We start from the raw sequence: 14,130 nt of genomic DNA, 5'->3' as shown, positions 1-14,130 counted from the left end.
CATCTATTCGTCCACCAGCACTAGCGAGAACGCCTACACGTTTCATAGCGTACATTACCACAAGACAAAGATCTCTATGTACCTACTTGTATACTCATTCGTGTTCGATTTTTTGTTCACTATTTCCAAAACGTTTGCGTGTAATGCTATTCATTTCAAACGACTGCGTCATATCGAATGAGTACTGATCCGACAGAGATGAGAACTTTCGAATACGCGGTTCATCAAAATAAAAGTATTATAATGCTTGTATAAATTGATCTTTGGAAAGTTATTATTAAACTAACTAAACCCACGACCGTATTCCATATTTGACTTCTCTATTTTTGGAAGCTTACACTAACGAGTTTTTAATAAAATTTAATATAAATTTCCTTTTAAGGAGGATTTGTGATAGTTTGCGGAGGATTTGGTCGTTTGCATTTATTTCAATCGCCGCATTATGAAAGTATCAAAAGTAAAATTTTGGAATCTGCAACCGCCAATTTAGGAATTAATATCAAGGTGTTAAGTAAGCCAATATCTTTAGAGGATTTTCAAGTTCAACGATTTGGAAAGTACAGGTAAGATTTTAGATTAAGCTTATAACATTAATATTTTTTATTAAATATACACAGTTTGCGACAGTAGATTGATTTCCAACATGCATTTCTGAGTATTTTAGTAACAGTATTTGAAAAAACAAAAATGAATTATTTGTGTGAATTAAATATTTTAGAATAATTCTTCTTCTTATGGTGCCGTGCACCTCTAGTGCGTTGGCGAATTATCTTAAGGTCAGACGTCTGTCTTTTGCGGCATGTAAAAGTTCGCCAGTGTTAGTTACGCCTGTCCAGTTCTTTATATTTCGCAGCCACGACATTTGTTTGCGACCTACTCCTCTCTTGCCCTCAATCTTTCCTTGGATAATTAGTTGAGGGATTGCGTATTTTTCCCCTCTCAGGATGTGGCTCAGGTATCCAATCTTTCATGCCTTGATCAAGCTGAGCAATTCTCTCTCAGTATTTGCTCTTCTTAGGACTTCCTCGTTTCTCACCCTATCTGTCCATGGTATGCGGAACATTCTTCGCAAGGTCCACATTTCGAAGGCTTCCAACTTGTTAATGGAAGATATTTTCAACGTCCATGTCTCCATGCCGTATAACAATATGGACCATACATAACACTTAACCATTCTGTAACGGAGATTGAAGGAAAGATTGCGGTTACAAAGTAGCGGTTTAAATTTAAGAAAAGCTTGTCTTGCTTGTTCGGTACGGCATTTTATTTCTTGTTGAGGATCCCATTGGTCATTCACCATCATTCCCAAGTATTTGAATGTTTTCACTTGCTCGATTGGAGCATTATCTACGTGCAGTTGTACTCTGAAAAATGCGCCCTTTCTTATTGTCATGCATTTTGTTTTTCCAGCATTTATCTTCAGGCCATATGTTTTTCCTGTGGTGTTTATTTTATTTAGTATCAACTGCATATCATGTTCGTTATCTGTGATTATTGCGGTGTCGTCAGCGTAACAAATGTTATTTATCGGGTACCCGTTGACCTTTATACCACAATCAGTGCCTTCAAGTGCCTCTGCAAAAACATTCTCCACATAGAGGTTGAACAGCATAGGAGACAAAATACACCCCTGTCGCACCCCTCGTAAAATTTCGAATTTTTCTGTGTTTGTTGATTTGTTCAGCCTCACACGTGCCTTTTGATTCCAATAGAGATTCTGGATAACTCTTATATCTTTCTCATCAATATCAGCATTGTGTAGCATTTTTATTATTTCATCGTGTTTTACGGTGTCAAAAGCTTTTTCGTAGTCGAGGAATGTGATGACTATATCTTTTCGTTGGTCCATACAGTTTTGTACCAGGGTATTCAAGCAGAATAATGCTTCGCGCGTCCCGAGTCCCTTCTTGAAACCAAATTGTGTCTCGCCGCTCAGCTCTTCTAGTTTTCTGAACTTCTTGTGTGGAGTATGTGAAGAAATATTTTAAGTAAATGACTCATCAAGCTAATCAGTCTGTGGTCCTTGCACCTTGTCGCTCTTTGTGATTTAGGGATCATTATGAAGGTTGAACAAAGCCAATCCGTTGGAATGTGGCCGGTGTCATATATGGCATTGAAGATTGTTACCAGAGTGTCGATGTTGTCATCATCCAACAGTTTTAGGGCTTCCGTAGTAATGCCATCCGGTCCAGGGGCCTTGCCCAGTTTTGCTATTTTTATAGCGTACTCCACCTCGGCGCGAATAATCGGAGGACCGGACAAAGTTTCTGTAGATAGGTTAGTAGTTGGCAGATTCGGTCTGTTGTCTGCAAAGAGGGACGAAGCATAATCTGTCCAGATTTTAGCTAGTTCTTCCTGGGTATGTACGTAGTCGCCTTGATCATTTTTCAGGTTTGTCTCGTGGTGTTTCTTGTATATATTCGAAATTTCTTTAACCTTTTTGTGTAGTCCAAAGCTGTCCCCCTTTTCTTGTAGTGATTCTAATTCTTCACAACGCTCTTTCATCCAGATTTCCTTTGCGGTTTTAATTTTTGCTCTTATCGTACGTTGAGTTTCATTGTATTTACGTTGGTTCTGATGTATTTTGTACTGTCGGCGCTGCTCCATTAGCTCAAGTATCTCTTCCGTTAAATATTTAGAATAATAACAAAGTTAAATAATTTTGAGGATGTAGGAAATGGACTTATTGAATAACGAGAACTAACATTTGTGATCAGCTCGGGTTTCTCAAGACATTTATTTTGATCTAAACACAAAAAATATGAAAATCATTTCGTTATTTCAAATTGATGTAAGTTCTACGTGTATATGTTCGGCTTTCGTAGACCTTAGAAGGTTATTGTGACGATATTTGATCCGTGAATAATAAATCGACGATTGGGGGAATTAATTAGAAGTCACATTCATTTCTCAGCGCGAAATGAATGTATACGGAAGGACGTATCCGATTCAACACATCAGATGGTAAAGGAAAATCGGTGGCTATATTTAACACATGCAGTCACTGAGGCAGGACGGAGAATTATCGACTTATGCTACTAATGGATTTCTGCTTGGTCTTTTATACAGCCAGTGACGGTATAAAAACATGTTCTGTTGAATACATAAGTGTATTCTTGACGATAAGAGTATATTATCGTCACACACTATAATACATTTCATTTTCAGTTCATACTTATTTACTCATTTTCAGTTTTAATATAATTTTAATCTTGTATGACTCTCCATATAGATTTTTGTTTATTTGAAACAACACTGGAAGTCTTTCTTACTCAGCTTTTTTAAGAGGCGTCACTTTCTCTTTCAAAGCTTTTACGGACAGAAATCTTGTTCATTTAAAGTAGATTTGCGTCAGAAACAGTTAGAAGTCTCACTGCGCAATATCCGGCGAATAAGGCGGACAGTTTTACTCTGGGATTGGCAACCTCTTGACAAGACAATGCGAATGAGCAGGCAGATTGTCTTGTAAATAATCCATAAATTTCCTTCCACAGTTCGAGTCTTTTTCCTTATTCTCTCTTAAAAACAGCACTTAAACGGTATTTGCCTGCCATAAAGAGTTCCAAGATTTAGTCTACTTAAAATTTCTTTATTGTAATCTGCAACTAGAATTCCCAATATGTATGCGGACTACCTAAGAAAGTTATTCCAGACTTTTTCTATAGAATTGTGTTGCTCATAGAGAGGACTCCAAATTATGATAACTTGTCATACCTCTTTAGAAACGTTTTTCTCGTTTTTTTCATGTCCAAGTTATCATCTCTCAGAACATCTATCGGTTGGTTGAGTATTGTCAAAGAATATTCTGTCGTTGTTGTTTTTTTCATTGCTGGATGAACCGGCATTTTACTTTTGCTTAGGCGCCAATTTGTGACGGGTAGCTCTATCAGAGACCAAAAACATATTCAAATAAATAAATAAACAAAACTTCTATACATAAAAATAAAAAGATGAATCCTCGTAAATAAAATCGACGGGCTGAGGTCCGACGTCGATGCCGGTGAATGGAAAACAAGCGGTGAATAGATGGGTAAAATAAAGGACGATCTTCAGTCAATACCCAAAGACCATGGAAACGGCTGATGAATACTCAACCGAGAGGTGTGATGGAAGGGATCGATCAATACTCGACCCAAGCGATGAACGGAAGCTGTCGATCAATACTCGATCGCGGGTATGGGAGAAAGGAAGGTGGCCTCAGATCAGTACTCAGAGACCCGGAGATAGAAGCTCTTACCAGATCAATACTCCAGATCGAACTTGATTCTCTGTCGTTGTTCACGGCGTTTTATACTGGTAGGTTGTTTGTGGAAGTGCGGGCATACAGAGAGAGGTCCAGTCGCCTGCAAGCGTTGACCGTATCTTCGTTACAACTTATTGTTTCGTTTATACGATTAATGTTACTCTAAATGTCTCGTTTTAATGATTATGCTTTTGTTTTAGTGATGACGAGTACATTACTGCTGTATCAGAATTCTCCGTGTACAAAATTCAAAAAGCTAGACATAATGAACCTGTTCGAAGAACGCTGTGTCTCTCGGAGCACTGTATATTAGAAAGAGATCCACAAACCTACAGTATTTGTACTCTACAACCATTAAATAATATATTTGCTCTCGTAAGAGATAACAGCAATCTGCAACTGTTTTCTATTGAGTATTTAAATGGGCAGACTAGAACATATACTACAACGGATAGGTAAGTTTATTGATCTGACTATATCATTTATATGACACGCTATATACATTATATGTGCTACATATACGTCTCATATCCTTTGATTTCATGTGTCATGTGCTAGGATTCGGCTAGTTTTTTATTTTGTGCTCAGTCAGAGGTCTTCTTCAGGTCAATAAAGCAAATTTACCTTATAGCGTATCTATTATCATTCATAGTATCATATGATATCTCGTATGTTGCTATATGTTCATTAATAACAAAGATACATCATTAATATATTCTTTATATCCTTCCCTTCACTTTTCGTCTCTTCTAACATTTCAAATATAAATTGATCACACTGTATATAAATCTGAATATAATCACTCATCACATCACAACTGATTTACAGAGTAGAGTCGATCGTTAAGTTAATAGAGAAGCAAGTAGCACTGCTATGGTGGTTTAGCTTGCTTTACAGAGAGAAGAGAATATTAATTTTTATATTAAACATTTTAGAGATTCACTATTAGCATCATTGTTAGATGGCGTAAGAGCTGCAGGTAATAAAGATGTGCACGTAACGATGGTTGCCACCGATAGGGGATTGAGGTTAAGTCCTCTGAGCATACCTGTAGATGAAGAAGCAGAAAGTTTACACCTGAAACTACTTATGAATCCACCACCTTCCAAACCTTTTTCTCAATGTTTGAGGAGGTTCAATAGCAATATTCCTTACAGCGGGCTTCTATACAGCATAACACAAGAGGTAAGAGGATATCATAAAGTTTTTGAAACATAGGGTTAGGTAATTTGCCAATAAATTGAAACACTGGTTACATAATTTGGCTAAATACAAATTCTATCATTATCATACAGTTTCTGTTTGCGTCCTCTGTCACACATAGGTCTCCCCAAGATTTTTCCATTTATTCCCACTTGTGTGTATTGTGTACAATCTCCCGTCTTCGATTGGGATGCCCATATTGCAGCACTTATTTCTTCACACTAAGAGTGCATCATTCAGATATATTTTAACGAGTGTAGATGTTGTGCATCAGCCTTACTTTAGATGCTTACTCATATTTGTTTGTTTTATTTGTTAATTTATGACAATTACTTCATGATTCTCCAATTCAGTTGGCTGGTAACTTTTGTTAAACCCAGACGTGGTCTCCATTTCGAGTAAGAGTCAGTATATTCCTTTCGACTAAATCTTAAATCATCGTCTCTCACTTCGAGTAAGGGTCAGAATGTTCCTTTCGGTTAAATCTTAAAGAATCGTCATTATGTCGTTTTATTTTTAATTTTTATAACATTTAAAATGTAAATCAGAGGTTTTTATACCGTTTTAGAAGCGACTCAAGCAAGTAATCATACTTTTTTTTTATATTAATAGTAAAAGTTTACCCCTTTTTATTCATTATTATAATGTGGGATTACTTACTTTCAGGTACCACTGATGATAGTCTGATAGGACCGAAATTTTTTTGGAAATTGTAATTTTTGTGGATATTTTCATAGTTTTATTAATTTTAAATTACACTGTACTGATTAAAGTAAAAGTTTTTTACTTCATTCTAAGTTTTTTTCTTATTTTTCTTCTAGGGTATATTTTCAGAAAATAAAGAAAAACTTATCACAGGCGTACTGCAATCGTTAGTATCAAAAGAAGGTGACCAAAAAACTATTAGCTTAGTCGAATTGGAAGCTCAATTCCAAGGACTGAGACGTCTAGTAGCCAGTAAAGTAGGATATGCATCATTTACCAAATTACCTGGGTAAGCAAATTACCAAACACATTTTTATATAACCAAAAGTTGTTTTAAACTATTTTCTTACAGTTTTAGGGAAGCCATAGGACACAAAGTTATTGCAGCATTGAAAAGAGATGATTATGCCGTGACTCAAGCTGCTATAGATGTCATTTGCGCATTGATGCATCCTATGCATGACGATTACGATCTGAGACAGGAACAACTCAACAAGTCGTCGTTGTTACAAACAAAGCCGTTCCTAGACAGTCTTTTGAACATGTGGACTCAACATATTGTAAGTGTCTACGGTTTATTTATAGTTAACAAAAACAAAATTAAACTAATATCGTTTTTATTACTTGGTAAAAAAATTCTACTGATAATTTAATTTTATCAGACTCATTCATATTGACAATTTAGATATATATATATATATATATATATATATATATATATATATATATATATATATACATATATATATATATATATATATATATATATATATATATACATATATATATATATATATATATATATATATATATATATATATATATATATATATATATATATATATATATATATATATATACATTATACATTTTAAAGTAGATGACTTTTAAATGATATTGCCAATATTTTGGAGTTGCGTTTCTGAGACGACTTAATTTGAAAATTAAAAAGAAAGAGTAAACTGGGCAACCAAGCAAATCTAACAGAGTATAAAATGCAATAGAGGAGGAATTAAATAGAGATGAAAATCTACTAGATGAGGAAAGGCGATGGCAACATATCAAGAACAGTATACTAAAAGCGGTACAGCAGGTTATAGAAGAACAAGAGAAACATCGAAATGCAGGGGGGTTTGAGGTCTAATGTAGACTGATTATAAGGCAAAAGGACGATACGAGGTTAAAATATTTACAACTAGGAACAAGAAGTAACAAGAAAGAGTACAACATGAAAAGAAGAGGTGCAACAAAAGTGTACAGAAGAAAGAACCGCGAGAAGTACGATTAAAAAAAAGAGACTAGAAATTAAAAAAAAACAATAAAAAAAAATTCTATAGAGATTCAAGACAACTAACAAAAGATTTTAAACCTAGAGAAAGTTTTTGTAGAGATAAAGAAGTAAATATCCTGATTGATGATGAAAGCATTCTAAGCATCTAGGAAAATTATTTCCATGAGCTACTAAATCATGATAATGCAGAGGAGAAAATGCACCTGCAATTATATCAGCTGAGAGAGAAATTCATGGACCTTCCGAAAATGAAATTGTAAGTATAAGTTCTTAAAAACTAATAAGGTACTTGGTACTGATACAATAACAGCTGAATTATTAAAAAATGGAGGACCAGCACTATGGAAACAAATACATGGTTTAATCATCCAAAATATGGGATGATGAAGCAATCACTGAAGAATGGAAATGGGGCCTGATACTCCCCATTTACAAGAAAGAATACCGATGTGGATTTTGGTCAAACCGATCTACTAGTGATGCTAGTGAGACATGCTACGGCAACTGTTATATAAAAGAACCACAACATCGACATAAAAAGTTTATTTCAAAAAGCCTTTGCCACTATAAACAGGAAAAAACTATCTGAAAGCCTAATGCTTATGGGTAGCTTCTAAAATGCTAGGAAAGAATTTGAAGATGTAAAATTGTTACAAAATACTAATAAGATTCATTGTGACTTATGGTTGATGCATGTACCCTGATGAACCAAAATTAAGATACTCTGAAAAGTTTTGAAAGGAAAGAGCTCAGGAAACTGTTTGGGCATGTCAAGGAGCAGAATAGGGGCTAGAGAATCCGCATGACCTTTGATCTCGACTAGTAAACATGCCAATGCAGTAAAGTTTGTTAAATATCATAGAATTTGTTGGCTTGGCCACTTGCTTCGAAGTAACAATGAAAGAAATACAAAAAAATCACGGAATGGAGACCAACCCAAAATAGACCACGAGGCCGCCCTAAAAAGAGTTTGCTAGAGAGTGTAGCGAGTGATATAAGGATTCACAGATGGTTGTAGCGCTAAGGGAGGAAGAAGAAGAACTGAGGAGTTCTTTATTGATTTAAATCTATTATTATATGAAATATCACCAAGAAGAACGAGCTAACCATCATCATGGGTGATTTCAATGCCAAAGTTGGCAAAAGCAGTGTAGAAGACATCGTCGGACAACACGGCTTAGGCGAGAAAAACGAAAGAGGAGACCGACTCATACAATTTTGCCGGGAAGAAGATTTTACCATTGCTAACACGTGGTTTAAACTTCCCCCGAGACGACTTTATACGTGGAAGTCACCTGCAGATACAGCCAGCAATATCATCAGAAACTAGATAGACTTTATTCTCATTAACAAAAGATTCAAGAACAGACTCTGAGATAGCGCGTCCCAGGAGCAGACGTCTCATCGGACCACAACCCATTAGTGGGCCAGATAGAACTCAAACTAAAGAAACTCATCAAAAATAAACCTAAACAGAACCTGGATTATGACACTCTAAAAGACCCCGTAGTTCGTCAGAATGTGAGAGATACAATGAGACAAAAACTAGAAACGGCTCAACAACAAGAACAGAGTGTAGAACAAAAATGGAGTTATATCAAAGACGTCATGCTGAATGCGGGAAAAGAACATCTGGGAAAGAAAAAAAGAGTAAAAAATAAAGAATGGATGACTGATGACATTCTGCAGATGATGGAACAAAGAAGATTACTGAAAAACAGGGACACGAAGAAATACCAAGAAACCAACCAGACAATTAAAAAAGAAATACGAAGAGCCAAGGAGACATGGATGCAAGAAAAATGTAAACTAATCGAGGAGCTCCAAGAGAAACACGATCATATAAATATCCACCTAAGGATTCGTGAAGCCACTGGTCAATACAAGAGGAGAAACACACACCTCCTCATAAATAAAGACGGTAATCTGGCGACGACAGTGAATGAGAAGTTGGTTACCTGGAAAATATATATCGAAGAACTTTTCTGGGACGACCGCGGCAACCTTCCGGAAATAAATTGCATGACAGGGCCGTCAATTCTAGAAAGCGAGGTAAAGGCTGCTTTAAAACAGTCTAAGAATGGTAAGGCTACAGGTCCGGACGAAATACCCGTTGAACTTATTAAGGTGATGAGTGAAGTGAGCACGAAGGAGTTAACTGAACTGTTCAACGCCATATACGATTCAGGTAATATCCCAGAGGAATGGCTATTGTCAACATTTGTAACGCTACCAAAAAAACGATCTGCGAAAACGTGCGAAGATTTCCGAACTATCAGTCTTATGAGTCATGCACTTAAAATTTTTCTTAAAATCATACATGCCAGAATTTACAAGAAATGCGAAGAAAATGTCGGTGAAATGCAATTCGGATTCCGCAATTCTATGGGTACACGTGAAGCACTTTTCACCTTACAAGTCCTACTTCAGAGATGCCGCGATGTCAGTTGTGATGTCTATATTTGTTTTATTGACTTCGCCAAGGCATTTGACCGTTGTCAGCACCAGAAGATGGTCACCGCACTACAAAGAGTAGGATTGGATGAGAAGGACATTCGGATCATCATGAATTTATACTGGAACCAGCGTGCTCAAGTCAAGGTCGAAGACCAGCTGACCGACCAAGTGAAGATCATGCGAGGAGTAAGGCAAGGATGTGTGCTATCGCCGACTCTTTTTAATATATACTCTGAGGAGATTTTTAATGAAGCCCTCACAAACCTAGACATGGGAATCCGAGTGAACGGTGAATACATCAATAATATCCGCTACGCCGATGACAGTGTTACTAGCAACCAGCCTAAACGATCTGCAGGCCTTACTAGACCGAGTGCGAACTGTGAGCGTAACATACGGACTGAACCTTAATATTAAGAAAACTAAATTCATGGTTGTCAGCCGTACAAATTTAGATCCCGGGGCACTAATGGCAGGTAGCGAAGAGATCCAGAGAGTCGACAGATTCACTTACCTCGGAACTACCCTCAACGTACAATGGGACTACGCTCAAGAGATTAGATCCAGAATTGAAATGGCACGGTCTACTTTTATTAAGTTGAGATCCTTTCTGTGCTGCAGTGATCTCAGTTTGGGAACCAAGATGCGGATAGTGAGGTGCTACGTTCTTCCAGTGTTACTATATGGAGTTGAAGCCTGGACACTGACGCAAGCCACTGAAAAACGAATCGAAGCCTTCGAGATATGGATATACAGAAGGATACTAAAAATATCTTATGTGGACCATGTCACCAACGTTGAGGTCCTACAGCGCATGACAAAAGAAAAAGAAGTGCTTAATTTTAATTAAACAACGTAAGCTTGAGTACCTCGGCCACGTGATGCGGAACGAAGAAAAAATATCGAATTCTTCAACTTGTTATGCAGGGTAAAGTATTTGGCAGAAGAGGACCGGGACGCCGTCGTATCTCGTGGTTGAAAAATCTCCGACAATGGTTTGGGATGACCTCAGCGGAGCTGTTTCGCAGAGCAGTCAACAAAACCATGATAGCCTTGATGATCGCCAACATCCGGACCGGATAAGGCACTGAAGAAGAAGAATTATATGAAATACAGACATACCGATGCTATGTTTAAAATATTTTCACTCTAGTATCCACTTGTTATCATCATCATCAACAGATATTCCATAGCTGTTCCAATGATGTCTACTTTAGCATTTATCAGTCATTGTTTGTAAATAATACATTTTTTATTTAATTTCTCGTTTTTCATTATTTCTAATTAAGACAAATTGGTTATTAACAGTAATAGTAGTCTTTAATAGCAAAATCAAAAAATAGCATCTGAAAACACCATTGTGTATTATGTGTTAAACTAATGAACTTATTTTCATTTTAGGCAGTTGGTACTGGTGCCTTGATCGTATCGGCCATGTTGGATTTTTTAACGTTCGCCTTGTGTGTTCCATACAGCGAAACGACGGACGGAAAACACTTCGACACTCTTTTGGAAATGGTTTCCGAAAGAGGACGGATGTTGTTTCGTTTGTTTCAGGTAAATATTTTTGTTTTCTTTGTCTTATTAAGACCTATTTTCAACTACCATTGTTATCTATACCCGTGAATATAGAGTAAGTGTACACAAATCGGATTCGAGAAGCAATAATGGAAATAACAGCGTTAATCAGGTTGATATTTCTACTAGATATGGTAAACTAGCTTAAGTCTTAGCATCGATGTTAATAGTAAAAATCACATAGTCCTGTATAATCTTAGATCAAAATAGAATTTCAACGCAAAATCCTCGATATGTGTTAAATCTACAATGCCAAAAATCCATTAATCACAAAAAGGATGTGGACAATTTAAGCTCCATTTACACGTTTCTCCTAAAACAAAATATTTCTGGAATCAAAAAATTGTCAGCCATGTGTCTGAGTGATATAGTTTAGATTTTTCAACTGAATGAAACTAAAAAAAAAACGAGTGTGGCAGTCCAGTGGGACTGCCGGTAGAAGTTATACTTCTATACACGCGTTCGCCGTTAAAAATTTATATAGGAGTCAATCTGCACAATCATTACATATGTAATGCTATAGGTAAGAGAAAGCAGAAAGAGAAAAATAATTAGTTATATAGGTATATGGTGCATCGTTTGCTGTATATAAACATTTGACCCTGTAATAGGAGTATAGTAAATGAAGGATTGTATCAATATTTTAATGAAAAGATATATTTTTATTTTTATATATGTATAAAAGGAGTTGAATTCAAAAAAAAATTTACACATACTCTGCAGTAAAATTCATTGTTTATTTTGTTATTAATATAAAAATTACAATACAATAAATACACTGCAACATAATTCAATATAATAATACAATATAAATTAAAATGTAATATTCATAGGTATTTAAAACTGCCAATATACATAACTTACTTTACGAAGATAAAAATAAAAAACCAACAACTCGGATTATGTTGTAAATTTTCATTTTATTTTAAAATTTATGTTTTTTGCGTATATTACATATATTTAATAAGATTAACGTGAGGTTTTTAAATATTTCAAAAATAAAAAAGAAAATTCATAATTGGGATTCGAACTCATAACCACCAGCGTATGAACCAAACACGTAAAGGATTTTCAATTAGACATGACATTACCGGATTTCAAAATTGACAGTTCTCGGTAAAACAGTGATTATTTTGAAATACAAAAGCCTAAAATAATTATAAACGTTTAATTTTAAATAATACAAAACATATCACATAAATAATAATATTAATACGTATTATATTATATATAATATTATATATATTTATATATACAGTATACTCCCTCTATAACGAACACGGTTATTACGAGGTTTCGCTTATAACGAGACACATTAGATGTCCCGTGAAATTTCTATTGAACTTTAACCGTCTATAGAATCTTATAATAAGATTCAAAAACGTGTTTTTTACATTTTTGGTCGGGTCGTGGCTATAAATAAATACCTTTTCAAACAGCCCCTCAATAAACCTTAACTGCAGCCCGCAATAAACTTCTTTACAATGAATAAATACAACTGTTTCACATCTTTAGAAAATATGATAGAATGATACTGGACCATTTAAAGCAGTTAAAAATGACAGAGTTCTTAAAATTGCAGAAGCAATAGTTTATGTTATCCTTGAAAATACGCTTTATACATTATGTAGTTGGAAACAAATATAAGTACAGATTTTTTGTTTTAACGTATATCATTGATAATAAAAGTAAACAACTCTTTTATGTTTTAATATATTTCATTGACAATAAAAGTAAATAACTTTTTATCAAAAACGCCATTCAAACAAACAATTTATTAGCATCTTATATTGCTCCGAATGGCTTCACTATAGGAAGTTAATGGTTCAGAAAACTACAGATTCATATGTATGCACAGTATTATTATTGTCTGATATAACGAGATCGGCTTATAACGAGGTAATTAGTCTGTCATTTTAGTTCTCGTTATAGAGGGAGTCTACTGTATATACAATATTATAATATAATATATATATAATATTAAATATATATACAAAAGGAACATTTTATTCTCGAGAGAGGAAGAGAGAGAAAATATATCTTCTGTCTCTCTCTTACTCATTATCTTACATATGTAATGGTTTCACAGATTCACTCTCATGCAAATTTCCAACGCCGACCGTGCGTATAGAAGTATAACATTAAAAAAAATCCGTTCTTCAATCGGACATATACCACAAACCACAACAGATAAGTTTTTCAAAATACGTCAGCTTTTAGAAGTTAAAGAAAATTTTAAAAAGTTTTATACTGTAAATGAATACTCCATTGATGAAACCATGGTAGCGTACAAAGGAACACGAGCTGGAAATTTACTTCAGTATATGAAAAGCAAGCCGCAAAAATAAGGTTACAAATTTTTTATCCTATCAGGGGTGTCTGGTTATATTGTGGATTTTATTTCATACCAAGGTTCCAGCACCTTAGAAGAGTTTAAACGGCACACCTAATGAACTAGCGAAGGAGGAGATAGGACTAGGTGTGGGTGCAGCTGTTGTTACAGCTTTATCAAAATCAATACACATTCCTATGAAGTCAACAGTCAATCTTTTTTTATGTAGTCGCCCCTGCTCTTTCCCTAACCACGTCGTTTCTGATCTTGTCCCTTCTAGTTTTACCCAAAATCCACCGTAGCATACTCTGAGATAGCGCG

General features: G+C 35.3%; 1 protein-coding gene across 1 annotated transcript; it reads left to right on the top strand.

Moving 5' to 3' along the window:
* Positions 1-382: 382 nt before the first annotated feature.
* On the top strand, positions 383-11,456 carry LOC140432216 (dnaJ homolog subfamily C member 13-like; the record flags this gene model as incomplete). The annotated part of the gene is made up of 6 exons (XM_072520040.1): positions 383-563; positions 4,444-4,698; positions 5,179-5,428; positions 6,268-6,440; positions 6,504-6,711; positions 11,301-11,456. Coding segments are annotated over 6 exons (1,223 nt in total), but the record flags the coding sequence as incomplete, so codon positions are not given.
* Positions 11,457-14,130: the final 2,674 nt, after the last annotated feature.

Source organism: Diabrotica undecimpunctata, unplaced genomic scaffold (genome assembly GCF_040954645.1).
Source record: "Diabrotica undecimpunctata isolate CICGRU unplaced genomic scaffold, icDiaUnde3 ctg00003261.1, whole genome shotgun sequence".
Classification (NCBI taxonomy): domain Eukaryota; kingdom Metazoa; phylum Arthropoda; class Insecta; order Coleoptera; family Chrysomelidae; genus Diabrotica; species Diabrotica undecimpunctata.
Note: the sequence above shows the minus strand (reverse complement) of the source record. Positions and strands in the feature narration are given on the sequence as shown.